Raw genomic sequence first — 14,972 nt, 5'->3', positions numbered from 1 at the left:
GGGGCCCTCGGAGGGGGAGAGGGCGCTGGCCGTCCATCCTGGCGGAAGGCAAGCCGGTCGCTTTCACCCCAAACCCTGAGGCCCCAAGGGAGCAGGCATTCGGTTCCTACAGGAGGCGGCACCCCTGCTCCAGGCCTCAGTTTCCACGTCTGTTCAATGAGGCGATGGGGGCCTGGGCCCCGCAGCTCACTTATCTAAATGCACTGGGGAGTCCTTGGCCAATTTCCTTTAAAGAGGAAAGAGCTGAAACCGGTTTGGCTCAGTGGATAGAGCGTCAGTCTGCGGACTGAAAGGTCCCAGGTTCGATTCCGGCCAGGGCATGTACATTGGTTGCGGGCATATCCCCGGTAGGGGGTGTGCAAGAGGCAGCTGGTCGATGTTTCTCTCTCATTGACGTTTCTACACTAGCTCTCTAGCTCTCTCCCTTCCTCTCTGTAAAATATCAATAAAATATATTTTTTTAAAAAGAGGAAAGAAAACACTTTATAATTCCAATAGACATTCAGAGACGGGCATTGGAGCTTCCATCTGCTGACATCAGTGCCCCGTGACCCTGAGCGAGTTCCACGGGCTCTGCCAGCCTCAGTTTCCTCACCTGTGAAGTGGGGGAGCGAAGGCACCCTGCCTCCAGGGCGGCTGGAAGGAGTACAGGAGACAGTCGACGCAAGAAGCTGCTGAGTCCACTGCCAATGTCAACGTGCACTCGCTACTTTTACCGATTAGGGCTAGACGCTCGAATCTCAGAGGCTGAGGCAGGAGGCACTTAGGAAAAAGTAAGGACTTCGCTAAAGGTGCGCCCCAAACAAAGTCACTCCTGAGAGACTGTGCTCAATGTGACCGGAATCAAAACCGCCGAGGGGAAGCTTGTAGGGTCCGTTAGCTGTCCTTGGAAGTCAACCAGGGAGGCACTCCTGAGGGCCCTGTCTGTGTGTGTGTGTGCACATGCCTTTGTGTGTACGTGCACATGCCTTCCTGTGTATACACATGCCTGTATGTGTGTGCACATGCCTTCCTGTGTGTGCACACACATGCCTGTATGTGTGTGTGCGTGTGTGCACATGCCTTCGCGCGCGCGTGCACATGGCTTTGTGTATGTGTGTGAGAGAGTACATGCCTTTGTGTGTACATGCACATGCCTTCCTGTGTATACACATGTACGTGTATGTACGTGTGTGTGCGCATGCCTTCACGTGTGTGCGTGCACATGCTTTTGTGTGTGATCGTGTGAGCCAGTGTGCATGTGTGTGGCTCACAGCTCTCCCGCGGATCTCACACACACACACACACACACTTGGTGTCCAGAAAGCAGAGTCAGACCTTGCAGCCAAGGAGCCCGAGGGACGCCGACTCTGGGAACACCCACCTGGCTCTCTGGCCCACTCCGCACCCACACCGCGTCCCGGAGGCCTCCCCCTGGGCAGGGACCAGTGTCTGCTGCCAGAAAGACAACAACCAGAAGAAAGGGGCCCGACCAGAGGCAGGTCGCAGGTCCAAGACCAAGTCCCAGGGTCCACACACGCCACGCAGATGCAAGCGTGTGCCCCGAGGCCACGCAGCAAACCCAAGGATCCGAACCGAGGTGCAGGCCGCGAGGCCTCGGAGCCACCACCCCGCAAGTCACCCCCGCGGGCCCGCGGCTCCCCGTCCGCCTGGCAGCGGCGGGCGGTTTCCACCGGCGAGGGAGCCCCCCGGCGCACAGAGCCCTCATTGTTCTGCCGCGGAGGAAACCGGAGAGCTGAGCTCAGAGCCTTTGGAACGGGCAGAAAGGACGTCTGGGAAAGGAAACACATTTCAGAAACAAACATACCTTTGTACCAGCTTTTATTTTCTTTAAGTGCTGCACAAAAACCATAATAATGAAGACGTGCCAAACCCACCATCCTGCTGCAAAACCTCCTTTTTATGGGAAAACGGGGAGGCGCTGCTTTCAAACGATCCCTGTTCCTGGAAAAAGGCAGCTGCCTGGGTGCCTGGGTGCCGAGGCCCCAGGCAGCCGCCGAGCCCAGCACCAGGCCTGGGCCGCAGGGCGTGCCTGCCCGGCGTGGGCACAGATGGAAACCATCAGAGAGAACCCCGATGTCCTCTCTGCGGTCTGCTCGTAACCTCCTGCCTCGTGTCCCTGGCGCTCCTGGAGGCACCGGCACTTCTCGGTTCCGAGACCCCGTGCGGGGTTAGGGCTGCCGGAGTGCCCGCACTGCCCCGGGAGCCACGCTCCGGGGCGGGTCTGGAGGATCGTGAGAGTGAGGAGACACCTTAACGGGTTCTGCAGGGCCCGAGGGGAGCTTCTCCAGGGCCGGGACCTCCCCTCGGTCAGGGACCAGCGTTGGCTGCAGGCAGGCCTGAGAAGACGACGGAACAGAATCTTCCACAGAGAAACCCCCGCAAGCCCCTGGGGACGCGGCCTGGGCTCCAGGGTGGGAGCGGCTCCGGCCCCCATGCTGAGCACGGCTCCCGGGAAAACCGGAGCTGGTCCTGGGTGCTGACCCTCACAGCAGCCCCCAAACCCGCACGGGGGCTCGAACCCAGGAGTGCCGGCACCTCGGTGGCCATAGAGACGCCGCCGGCCTCCCTGCCTCCGGGGCGGATGGGAAGGTTAAACAGTGGGAGAGTGACCGGCAGGCAGCAGCAGGAAGGTCCAGGGGGCGGAGGCGCAGGGGCCAGCGGCAGGCAGGGCGCCCCCATCGCACCCTCACCTTCGGCGCGCACAGCCGGTCGAGGGTCAGTGCGTGCTGCCCCGGACGGGCCTGTGCCTGCCTGTTCCCAGGGGCCTAGTTCAGAGCTGGTTCGACTAGCGGAGTCAGCACAAACCTGCTCCAGGCTTAAATTACTCCCAGGCTGGAGGCAGCACAGGAAATCCTGCCCCCGAGCAGAGGCAGGCCCCACCTGGACTCCCGGCCAGAGGGCAGGTGCGGCAGGAAGGCCGGGAGCTCAGGGCTGCATCCTCCACGCCACAGTGAGGCCTGGCACCGGGCCTGGAGGGCGGCGGCCCTCCCTGAGCACCTTCTGGGTGCAGAGCCGCGTCGGCAGTCCTGGGGATGCCCAGCACCCTCCTCTGCCTGCAGGGGGGAGGCTGACCGGATGGCAAGGGAGAGGCCGGCTGCCGGAGGCAAGGGGACTGGAGGGGGCTGCTGGTCAGCTCTCCCGAGAGGAGGCCCTGTGAGTCAGCCAGGCTGTTAGGAGAAAGGCAACGGGGAGAGGAGGAAGCAGGATCCCTAACGAAGGCCTCTTACTCCGGATGAAGGCGCCAAACAGAAACGCCCGCTGCCCACACCTCTGCCGGCGGAGGCCTGACGAGAAATGCCCTCAGACACCTGCACCTGCTCCCCCGGCCGCCCCCTGGCCTCCGGCTACAGCACAAACACCGCTTTACTGCACAAGGGTGAAGGTTCACTCGGGCCTAACCGGTTTGGTTCAGTGTTGGCCTGCGGACTGAGGGGTCCCAGGTGCGATTCCAGTCAAGGGCATGTACCTCGGTTGCGGGCACATCCCCAGTGGGGGGGGTGCAGGAGGCAGCTGATTGGTGTTTCTCTCTCGTCGACGTTTCTAACTCTCTCTCCCTCTCCCTTCCTCTCGGTAAAAAAAAAATCAATAAAATATGTATTTTTTAAAATTCGCTCCAGGAGCCGTCAGGCTCGGCACAGAAACCAGGCAATTAAATGCATCTCGCTGCTTCTACTCACTGGAGAGGGGCCCACCAGACCACTTTTCAGCTGGGCTAAACCTGATGCCAGCGCCCCCACGGGCTCTCCCCGGAGAATAACAACCACGACGGACTGCGTAATGATCCTAACGGTTCACCACCACCAGGCGCTCACCGGGCGGCCGCCCTGCGCTGAGCACTTCACTGCCTCTCCCGCGTGTCTCCGTGGAGGTGGGGGCTGTGATTACACCCAACAGGTGAGGAGGCGGAGGTCCGGAGGGGTAGCTGGCCTGGCCGCTGCAGAGCTGAGCGGAGCCAGGAATGCGAGCCAGGCCACAACAGGTGGCGGGGCCCCGGGATTCCAGGCGGGGGGCTGGAGGGGGGCCCAGGCTGGCTGCTGGGATTCCTCTGCAGCCCCCTCAGCTGTTCACACAAACCTGCGGGGGGCGGGGGGCGAGCGGGTGCAGAAGGGAAGGAGACGCGGGGCCGAGGGTGGCCTCACGCCGAGGGTGCCCGAGACAGCCGCTCTGCTCTGAGGCCGGTGCGGGCGCGGCCGCCGAGGGAAGCACGCACAGTGCCACGGGCGCCCCGGCAGGGCGGCCTCTGAGGGTCCCCTGGGACCACGCGGGCCTGGTACTACAGACAGCAGGAGGGGGCACTTTACCCGAGGACCTCAGCGCCCGCCCACATCAGCACCCGGCTCTGCTGACACCGCCGGCGAAGCTGGGAGACACCCTGAGCCTCCCCGTGTCCCCGGAGGAAACACAGCACCCCGAGATCCCAGCCATCGGGAGAGACCTTAGGTCCCTATCTCCAATTAGATTCCCGCCCAGGCCCACAGGCAGCGGACGGGGTCCCCTCATACGATCCTGCAGGCACAGGGGTCCCGCCTTCAGCCACATCCTGTCCTGGCCGGTGGCACCAGGAGGCCTGGGCACACAGAGAGGAAGAGACAGGAAGGTCTGCCCGGGGCTCGGGATCTGGGCCACGGGGGGCACTGGGGCCGGTGGGGAGGCCGGCCTGGGGAGAGCTCTGAGCGGCCCCCCCCAGCCCCCCACACCCCAGGCCAGCCCTGCCTGACCCCCGGAGCGGACCGGCGTCACCCTCCACCCAGTTACTCCTGCTCAGCCCGCAGCCCGAGGAGGTGACCGGCTCCTCCAGGCCCCGAGAGGCCGATGGGAACGCGGGGAGGGGCTGCCGGGAACCCCGAGGCAGCACTCCCACCGGCTCCGCGGGCGACTGCGTGTGCCTGGGGTCCACGGCAGGAAAGGTTATTATTGAATATTAATACTTCATACGCTTCCCTGGAAAAGGATAAAATCTTCCAAACAGAAGGGACTTTTTTTAAAAACCTGAAATGGGCCAAAACCGGTTTGGCTCAGTGGATAGAGTGTTGATCTTCGGACTGAAAGGTCCCAGGTTCGATTCTGGTCAAGGGCATGTACCTTGGTTGCAGGCACATCCCCAGTGGGGGGAGTGCAGGAGGCAGCTGGTTGATGATTCTCTCTCATCGATGTTTCTAGCTCTCAATCCCTCTCCCTTCCTCTCTGTAAAAAGTCAACAAAATATATTTTAATCTTTTTTTCTAGAAGCTGCTCTACTTGGGTATTTTTTTCCATCTTATCTTCTAGCTCACTGATGTGGTCCTCTGCTTCATCTAGTCTACTCTTGATGCTTTCTATTGAGTTCTTCATGGTAGCGATGTCATTTTTCATTTCTTCTTGGTTCTTCTTCAATTCCTCATGGTTCTTCTTCAATTCCTCATGGTTCTTCCTCATTTCTTCTTGGTTATTGTCAAATTTCTCTTCCATTCTTTTTAGCCATCCTATGATCATTATTCTGAATTCTTGCTCTGGTAGGCTGCTTACCTCGGGCTCGTTTACTTCCTTTTCTGGTGATGCCTGCTTTTCTTTCATGTGCGGACTATGTTTTTGTCTCCCCATGGCCTCTCTTCTCAGGATGTCTGGTTATGTGGTGTTCCTTCTCCTCTCCGGGGGGTGAAACACGGCCTCTCCTCTGAGCTCCTCGGGCCCCAGACGTGCGTTGAGACCAGGGGTGAAGCCAGGGGTTCCTGCCTGAGCCACCAGTCAATAAAATATATTTTAAAAAATAAAAAATAAAAACTAGGAATGGGAGCCCAGAGGAGGGAAGGCGGGTCGGGATGAAGGGGACACAGGGCCTCGGGGTCTGGGATGCCCCGGTTCCTCGAAGTGAAACGAAGACCAGCTCCACTGGGGGCGGCCCCCGCAGAGTCCGGGCCCCGGAAACACACGCTCTCAGGGGGGCGGGTCCCCCGCTCGGCCCCACACAGGACAGATGTTCCTCAATCTGGGACACAGCTGGGCTGAGTTTGGGGATGGGAGGAGGGGGCGGGAGCTCAGGACACAGCGGATTTGGGGCCAGAGGAAGGAAGGAGGAGACAGACAAGGCCTCCAGAATCCTCAGGACAGCTACTGCGCGTCCGCCCGCCGCGGACACTGTGCCAGAGGCGGAAGGACCAGGATGGAGCCTCGGCCCCCGAGGCCCTCGCAGGCTGGGTGGGCCATGGAAGGTTCCGGGCTCCGAGATGAATCTGGCTGGAGCAACACTCACGTTGGAGAGCAGGCCAGCTCAGGGGCGGCGGGGGACGGCGGGCGGGAATGCTCCAACTCTGGACGCTGAGCAATGAGCGTCGTTTTCCAGGAAAGGGAAGAATATGGTGAAAAACCATATTCATAGAAACATTAATCTGTCCGGAAAGTTACATAAATGGGCAAGGGGAAGGTTCTAAAAAGAAGGAGACCACACAGAAGCTTGTGCCCTCCACTCCGAGCTTGTCTTACACAGCAAATATGGGGGGGGGGGGGGGGGGCAGGGGAGGCCTCTGAGCCGGACTGGTGGCGAGGGGGCAGGGGGCAGGCTGCCCAACAAGGACAGACCAGATACGGGGCCTGCGTCCGGGGGTAGAGTCAGCTTGGTCAGGAGGACTGTGGGAGGCCAACACAGCATCCCCACACCCAGAACCCTCCCCCCCCCCCCAGCCTCCTTTGGAGAACCAAGTTCAAGTTCACACGGGGGGAGGGGATTTGGAGAGCTGGCTATCCCCCACACAAGCAGGTCCTACTCCCAAGCCACCGTGCAGTGAGGACGACTCCCCGCTCCCATCACCAGCTCGCCTGGTACCAGGAGAGCCATGGAGTCCCAGCTCTGGCTCTGGCTCTGGCTCCGGCTTTGGCTCTGGCTCTGGCCACGAGCTCAGGCGGCTCTGAACGCCCCATAGAGCAACTTCCTGAGAGTTTTTCGAGGTGGGTACCGCCTCCCGTCTGGGCTCACGGAGGGGCGCAGGCTGGGGAAGGGGTGGGATGAACGAGGTGAGGGGGGCAGTCACTCACACAGTAATTACATCTGCCTCCAGGGAGCGCCAGCATTTGCTGCATTCGCGCTTGCTTCCTGAGTAGACATGGCTCCGAGCACCACCGTCACCTCGATTCCTCCTAACCCTAACCCTAACCCTAACCCTAACCCAGACACGTGAAGACCCGCCCCGTCCGCAGCCAGAGACCAGTGTGCAGGTCCGAGAGCACAGCTAACGCCCGGCCTCAGACACCTGCTCCATGTCCCCGTGGACCGTCCCCCAATCCAAAGATCAAAGGGTGGAACACGATAGGCCGGCGGCTCTGAAGTTTATCACGAAAGGGTAACCGTACCCTAAGAGTCAACACAAATCTTCTCTGGGAAGAACAATACGGGGGAATTGCACAACCCGTCTCAAAATACACTGTGATGCTACGTAGATTAGAACAGCCTGCTGCTGCCACAGATCCAGAATCAAGGAGAAGGTTCCAGAATCAACAGCCGAGTACTTATGGACACAGCACATGAAAGGGTAATTTTATTACTTTTTTTCTTCTTCTCTTTTTTAAAATCTTTTTGTTGAAAGTATTGCTTATGTCCCATTTTCCCCCTATGGAACCCTTCCAGCTCACCACTGTCCCCTACTCCAGGCCTTCACCACCCTATTGTCTGTGTCTGGAATTATGCATATATGCATACTAGAAGCCCGGTACATGAAAATTCATGCACTGGAGGCGGGTGTGTGTGTGTGTGTGTGTGTGTGTGTGTGTGTCCCTAAGCCAGGCCTGCTCCCTCTCCCAGTCCAGAAGCCCTCAGGGGTGGGAGGTGACCTGGCAATCGGGGGAAGGCATCGCCCCATCACGCCTCTGCTGCTGCCACTGCCAGCAGCGCAAGCCTCGGCCAGCCCTGGTTATCTGAACCTCAGAGGCCCTGGGCGGCTGAGGGGCTGAGGGGACTGGAGAACTTCAGAGGCAAGCACGTAGAGCCTTGCCATGTGCCTGCCGCCCTGGCAGGGCTGAGGGGGCTGGGAGCCACCATCTTGTGGCTGTGGGCGCCGCCTTCTTTGAGGGTATGGCAGTCAATTAGCATGGTCCCTCCTTATTGGCTGTGGGCACCAACATCTTTGTGATGGTGTGAGGGTCAATTAGCATATTCCCTCTTTATTAGGTAGGATGCATATAAGGTCTTTGGTTGATTACCTCCCACCCACCCACCCTCCGCTGCCCTCCCTGAGATTCCGCACTCTGTTCCATGCTTCAGTGTCTCTGAATCCACTCTGTTCGTCAGTTTATTTTGTTACTTAGATTCCACATATGAGTGAGATCATGTGATACTTGTCTTTGATTTATTTCACTTAGCATGATCCTGTCGAGGGGAAAGGGTGACATTTTAAACGAGTGGGGATAAGACGGCCATTCTGTCGAGGTGCCGGGACCACTCCATACCCACGTACAGGTAACAGGGACAGTTCAGATCCCTGCCTCACACCACTCATCCCCTCAAATACCAGAGAGAATGTCTGACTATAAAGTACAAAACAGTAACAGTCCTTGGAGAGGAAAAAGGAAGATGCATTTATAACCTGGGGGTAGAGAAGCCAGGCACAGATCCCAGAAGCCATAAGGAAAAAGAATGGGAGTTTGTGTTGTTATCTTTTTATAATATATTTTTATTGATTTCAGAGAGGAAGGAAGAGGGAGAGAGAGAAGCATCAATAATAAAAGAGAATCACTGATCAGTTGCCTCCTGCACGCCGCCAACTGGGGGTCAAGCCCAAAACCAGGGCATGTGCCCTGATGGGGAATCAAACCATGACCTCCTAGTTTAGGGGTGTCGAACTCAATCAGAGAAGGGGCCAAAATCTAAAATCCAGCCTAAATTGCGGGCCAAATGGTTTACTGAACAGTCATAAACTGTCATTGTGATGGAAACGCAGCGGAGTGCAGTGATGACAGCGCGATGCGGGCCACATTGCAAGGCCTGGCGGGACGGATTTGGCCCTCGGGCCTTGTGTTGACACATGTGTCCTAGTTCATAGGTTGATGCTCAATCACTGAGCCACACCAGCCGGGCAAGAATGGGAGTTTTTATAACATAACACTTTTTCATGTCTTTATGATAACAAACCACCCACAACATCGTTCCTCAAAATAGCAGACACAGAATCACCACAGGACAGCGGTCGGCAAACCGCGGCTCGCGAGCCACATGCGGCTCTTCGGCCCCGGGAGTGTGGCTTGGCGTTAGAACCACTTCTTCAGAATAGACCCGCCCAGGCCGAAAACCGACGTCTGCACACGGGCCACGCGGTTTCCATCGCACTGTACGTGGACGCCCGCACGTGGCATTCTGTGGAAGAGCCACACGCAAGGGGCCAAAGAGCCGACCACGGCCACAGGGTCCAGCAAATGCGACCGTGCGAGCAGGGGCCCCGGCAGACACTGGCACACCCACGTTCACAGCACCGTTCGTCACAGCAGCCAGAGACGGAAACGACGCAAACGTCCACCCACAAATGGCCAACCCACGCACGCCCTCCCCACACGATGGAGTGTTACCCCCGCCCCGGCTGCCACTCGGGTGAACCTCGACAGCAGCACTCACGGAAATAAGCCGGACACGAGGGACAGACAGCGTGCGGCTCCACGAAGGGGTGGGACCTACAACAGGCTCCTTCAAAGACACAGGAAAGGGATGTCACCATAGCAACCTCCCAGGGGGCCAGGCACGAGAGGACAGAGGGACAGAGGACTCCTGATCTGGGCACAGACTGACCACACCCTGAGGTTCCAGAGCCTCTCGGCTGCCGGCTGCCGGCACTTGGTGAGCTCCAGGCCCACGCCCCCCGGGCAGGGCGAGCCCGTGGTGCCTGCAGACAGCGAAGTCCCCCACCGAGCGACAGACGTCCATCAGGGACAAACCGGAAACCGGAGGCCAGCCCGGGGGGCTGCACAGATCATGGGGCTGCTTCAGGCTCAAGTCCAGGCAGAACCGAAGTGGGCAAGGATGTGCCCTGATTGGCACACGCCCCACACAGCTTCGGGGCACAGAGTCCCCCACTTAACCGGGGGAAGGACCAACAGCCAGGCCTGCTCCCAGCTGCGCTTGGCCTGGATTGGAGCTCCCAGACGCCCTGCAGGGGCAAACTGGCTCCAGAAACAGACCCCCATCGCTTTCCACTACCTCCAGGCCCCCACCTGGGCAGGGGTGTCAGGACTGGGGCACTTCTGGAAGGGAATGTGGAGGCCGAGGGCAGGGCTCTCTGATCCTCCCCACGGCGGCCTGTCTTGAGGGAACAGCCTCCCGCTACCTCCTGGCACTGGCTTCCTGGACCCTACCAGCGCCCTGCAAGGCAGAGCCAGGGTCCCCATTTTGCAAATGAGGAAACGGAAGCTGAGAGCCAGCAAACGGCTTTCCAAAGCTGAAGTGAAAGCCGCTGTGAGCAGCCAGGCCCGGAGGCGGGACCCCGGGCGATCCCTGCGAAGCAGCTGCCTCAGCGTGTCAGCACCCGGCCGCGCCGCCCCAGGATCCCCCCCCTCCCCCGCCCCCCCACCCGTCTGCAGCCGACAACACCACGCACCCAGCCGGCCTGTCCGCAGGCCTGCAGGTGAGGCTGGGCACAGCCCCTCGCTCCCAGCACAGCCTCCCACTTGGGAGCGTTCGTGGCGGCAGGAGAGGCCTCCCAGGCCCGGTTTCTCTCAGGGCTCCTGTCACACCGACAAGAGAACCCGCCCCCCCCCCCCCCCCCCCGGAGGCCAGCACCGGCCTCGGCTTGTCCCCTCAGTCCCCTTCACCATCAGCTGCCACGTCTCTGCATCGCGGCAGGAGGATCCAAGGAGGAATCGGCCCACTTACAGCAGCTTTCACCACCCCCACCCCATGCCGGCCCCACGGCCCCCAACCTGCACCCTGTCGGCGGGCGAGGGACAGACAGCAAGACGTGCCCGCCCCGCACAACGGAAGGTCGCTCGGCCATGACAAGGAATGAGGCGCTGACACAGGCTACCACGTGGCTGAACCTCGAAACCCAGACACTAAAGAGGAAAAGCCGGCATGAAAGACCACAGCGTATGGTTCCGTGGACGTGGAAAGGCCAGGCCAGGCCACTCCAAGGAGACAGGACACGGACTGGCCGCCCGAGGGAACGGGAGGTGCTGTCTGATGGTACCAGCCTCATTTCGGGGCGCTGAAATGCCTTGTGACTTGATAGAAATGGTGGTTACTCATACAACACTGTGATTACACTAAATGCCTCCAAATTTAAAATAATTACTGTTACGTGTACTTCATCTCAACTTAAAAAAAAAAAAGGTCCATTCGACACCTTTCACCTAGGACAGATCTGACTCCAGCCAGCGTTTCCTGTCCCCTCCTCCCACTCTCTCACCACCAAAGCCTTCCAGAAGCTTCCATCGCCTTCTGGCACCCATCCAGACTCTGCAGTGTGACCCGGCCTCTCTCAACGAAGAACCCCTGGTCCGTGAGGGGGAGGCCCCGGCCCAGCTCTCTCCTGGCTCCACAGTCAGGAACAGCTGGCAGCAAAGACGGGGCCTCACCGCCCTTCTGTCCTATTCTGTCCCAACCCGTCACACCAAGGCCCCAGAGGAACACCCTCCGCAGGAGAAGCTGGCCCCAATGCCAGGCTGCTGCTCCACTGAGTCCGTGGTAGGAAGTTATTATTATGCCCATTTTACAGAAAAGGAAACTGAGTCACACAAAGCTTTCCCCCACCCCCACCCCCCAAAAGCAAGGAGCAAGACCCTGGACCACTCAGGGTGCTCGTCCTTGCTATGAACCACTCCGAGACATCCCACACGGTGTCAGCGACAAGACAGCAGACAAGACACCAGAGGTCACACGCTGAAGAAAAACCCAGAGTGCATAACAACAACCTCTCAACCTCCCAGGCAAGACAGAACTATACAGCCGGAACTGCCTGCGGCTCTGCCACCACACGTCCCTCGTGTGGGACAGGGATGGTGCCAGCAGTGCCACATATGGCACTAAATGCTCCCAAATGCCCAGAATTGGGGGGGAGAGGGGGGGACAGGACAGGACGGACCAGATGAGGACACTGAACACACAGAAGCTAAGCGAGTCGTCCAAAGTCAACCAGCCGCTGAGCACACACACCGGGTGGGCCTGACCCCAGGCCCCTGCTCAGCCCTGGCGAGCCGCCCCTGCCAGCAGGAGTCCTGCGCGCCGAGTCCTCACCTAGCTGTGCCCCCCGCCCCGGCCAGTGTGCACACTGCGCTACATGCCTGAGCAGTGAGACAGCGCGGCTGAAATTAGACGGCTTCCAAATAGGACAGGATCTCCGCGGCAAGTGCTGGGCCATATGGATGGACGAGCTGGGTGCATTCTTGGATCCGAACAGGAGAGAGGGCGACAGGCACGTGGGCCCTGACCTGGGAAGGACGTGTGCCAGGAAGGTTCTCTCTGTCGACTCCAAGCACCGTTAGTGAACACCCACGAGCCTGTCCCCTCCCGGTGGCCAGGCCCCGGCGTCTGCAGGAACCTCCCTGGAGGGGGCTGGAGACAGCCCTGGCCTGGAGTGAGCGCTATGGGGCCAGAGGGGAGCTGCCTTGGGCCGTTCCCAGCAAGGGAACCAGGAGAACAAAGGCACTTCACTGGGCTCAGAGCTTCCAATGGCAACAGGAAGCAATCAGGAAAAATAATAAGCCACCAACTTACAGGCTTCCCTCCGGACGGAGGCGTGCATCGAGCCCAGGAATCGGGGCATACCCCGTGGAAGGCCGTCCAGGCGGCTCTGCCGATGCGCCTGCCCTTCCATGTTAGGCCCAGGTCACCCCACCGGCCACGCGCTGGAAACCCCATGCTTGTGGACTCCCTCGAGCTCTGTTTCTGCCTCCCATACAACCGAGCGCCACAGATGTGATTCCTCTCCTCGTGGGCTGGAACAGTACAACCGCGCGGACAACGGTGGGCAGGCATTCCAGCAACGTCACCCCAAAAGCTACAGGAAATCCAAAACTGCAGCCAAGTGCAACGCAGCAGCCCGGCTGAGAAACCCCACCTTTAAAACAAACACCCCCCCCCAAAAAAAAAAAAAAAAAATCCTTTGCCTCCGCGATCCAGGCATTTCCGGAAAGAAAGAGAGCAGCGCTGGCCAGATACTGTCGTGTTTGGTCGTCACCTTGTTTTGCTAAAGGCTCAGACCCGTCCGAGAAACGTAAAAACCCTCCTGAGAGAGACCGATTGGGGGTGAAACCGCAGACCGTCTGTAGGCTTGGAATGGGGGGGCAGGAGGACTTGAGGAAACCATCCCTTCTGGGTCCCCCCAAACCTCCATGGGGGGCCGCAGCTCTGGGAATGTGACCCCAGAGAGCCAGGCCGGGACACCTCCCTGCCATGTCCACCCTGGAAAGGCTCAGGGAGACAGCTGTTTGCCTTCGAGAGGCCCAGACAAAGGAACCCAAGGTCCCCCCCAAAAAAATAATAAAAATAAATAATAAAATAAAATAAAACAAGCTGCCGCCAGCAACACGGGCCTCGCTGGCCATGCCGCACTCCAGAAAAACAGCTCTCACGTCCGAGGAGGATGATTTAGGTAGCGAGAGACTTGCTTCAAAAACCACATGGCAATCTCCAAATTAAAAGAACATGTGTAGCGCTTCGCAGGCGCTTAGGTTTCCTGAGCCCTCCCGACCTCAGCTCCACCCCTGGGACACACCGAGCGTCGCCGAGGAGGATCCCAGCCCCCGGTCTCCCCACGGGTGCGCACAACCCACAACTGAGGCTGGAGCTCGCGGCCCGGAGCCCCGTCCCCCGCGGCGGCCCCGCGCAGCCGGCCCCTCGGATGCCCCCGATCGGGGCCCCCCTCGGAGGCCAGACGGGTCCTGGGGGCCCCTGGCAGGTGTCAGTCGGTTGGAAAACCAACAGCAACACCGAGAGGCAAGGCCGGCGCGACAGGCCAGGCCGCCCGCGCGGGGCTCGGAACTTTCTTTGCAACTTCAGTCCGTCCCCGGAGCTCGGAGCTCGCGGGCCGCGCGGCCATCGGACACAGGCTCGCCCGAGCTCCCGGCGCGGCGGCCTGGCCTGGCTCCGGCCGCGTCCTCCGGGGTCCCATCCGCGGGGCCGGGGTCCCCGGGTCCCCGCGCGGCCTCGCCCGCCGGTTCTGCGCGGGCGCCCTGCCCAGCGCGCCGGGGCCCGGGCAGGTGAGGGCCCGCCCGCCCGCACCTGGCAGGCCGGGCCGGCGCCGCCCGCGCCCCGCTGGCCGCCCCGGGACGCCCGGCACCGGGCCCCGCGCCCCCGGAGCGGCCCGGGCGGCGGAGACAAAGGGCCGCGCGCGCGGCTCCCGGGCGGCGGGGGGGACCGCGGCGCGCGCGCCCCAACTCCGTCCCCAACTTGCAAAGTCGCCGCCGCCGCGCGCCGCGCACTTGGCCGCGGGCCGCCCGGGCTCCCGGGCTCCCGGGCCATTGTCCCCGGCCCCGCCCGCGCCCACCTACCCGCGGCGGGGGCCAGGCTGCAGCACAGCGCGAGCAGCAGCAGCGGCGGCGGCGGCGGCGGCCGGGGCGGCGCCGCCTCCATGTCGTCCGGGGCCGGCGGCCCGCGCCGCGCTCACTCGGGCTCCATGGCGCGGCGCGGCGGCTCCTCGCGCGGCTCCCGGCGCCTGCCGCCTCCCCCTCGGGCGCCGCGGGCCAGGACGGCGGGGGAGGAGGGCGGAGGGCGGAGGGGGAGGAGCGGGAGCGGAAGCCGCGCCGCGTCCCCGCCCCCCGCGCGCCGCGCCCCCCCGCGGGCGCCCCCGGAGCCGGCCCCGGCGAGGCTGCAGCCGCTGGGCGCCGTCCCCGGGGCCGCCCCGCGCCCCCCGCCGCCCCTGGGGCTGCTCGGCTCCTCGGGGCTGTGGTTGGACTCCGGGCTTCCACCCCGTGGAGGCCGGGGACCCACCAAGCCCCGGAAACAGGTGTGTCACCTGTAGGGTGGCAAAGACCGGGCCTTTGCGGATGGGTAAACCGAGGCACGGGGGCGGGGCGCGGGG

General features: G+C 61.3%; 1 protein-coding gene across 3 annotated transcripts in view; it reads right to left on the bottom strand.

Moving 5' to 3' along the window:
* The window catches only part of LRP5 (LDL receptor related protein 5), a 72,238-nt gene extending 57,611 nt beyond the window's left edge, over positions 1–14,627 (bottom strand). For 2 of the 3 annotated variants that reach the window (XM_036426275.2, XM_036426276.2), the window contains exon 1: positions 14,443–14,627. In XM_036426275.2, the coding sequence (XP_036282168.1) occupies positions 14,443–14,524 (82 nt within the window). In that variant the 5' untranslated portion in view covers positions 14,525–14,627. Of the gene's footprint in view, positions 1–13,524; positions 13,540–14,442 lie in introns of those variants that run through there. The other variant, XM_045578116.1, reaches the window with a different exon arrangement.
* Between the last annotated feature and the right edge of the window lie 345 nt (positions 14,628–14,972).

The sequence above is a fragment of the Pipistrellus kuhlii genome, unplaced genomic scaffold (genome assembly GCF_014108245.1).
Source record: "Pipistrellus kuhlii isolate mPipKuh1 unplaced genomic scaffold, mPipKuh1.p scaffold_m20_p_9, whole genome shotgun sequence".
Classification (NCBI taxonomy): Eukaryota; Metazoa; Chordata; class Mammalia; order Chiroptera; family Vespertilionidae; genus Pipistrellus; species Pipistrellus kuhlii.
The sequence above is the reverse complement of the archived record's forward strand: the minus strand, read 5'-3'. Positions and strand labels throughout refer to the sequence as shown.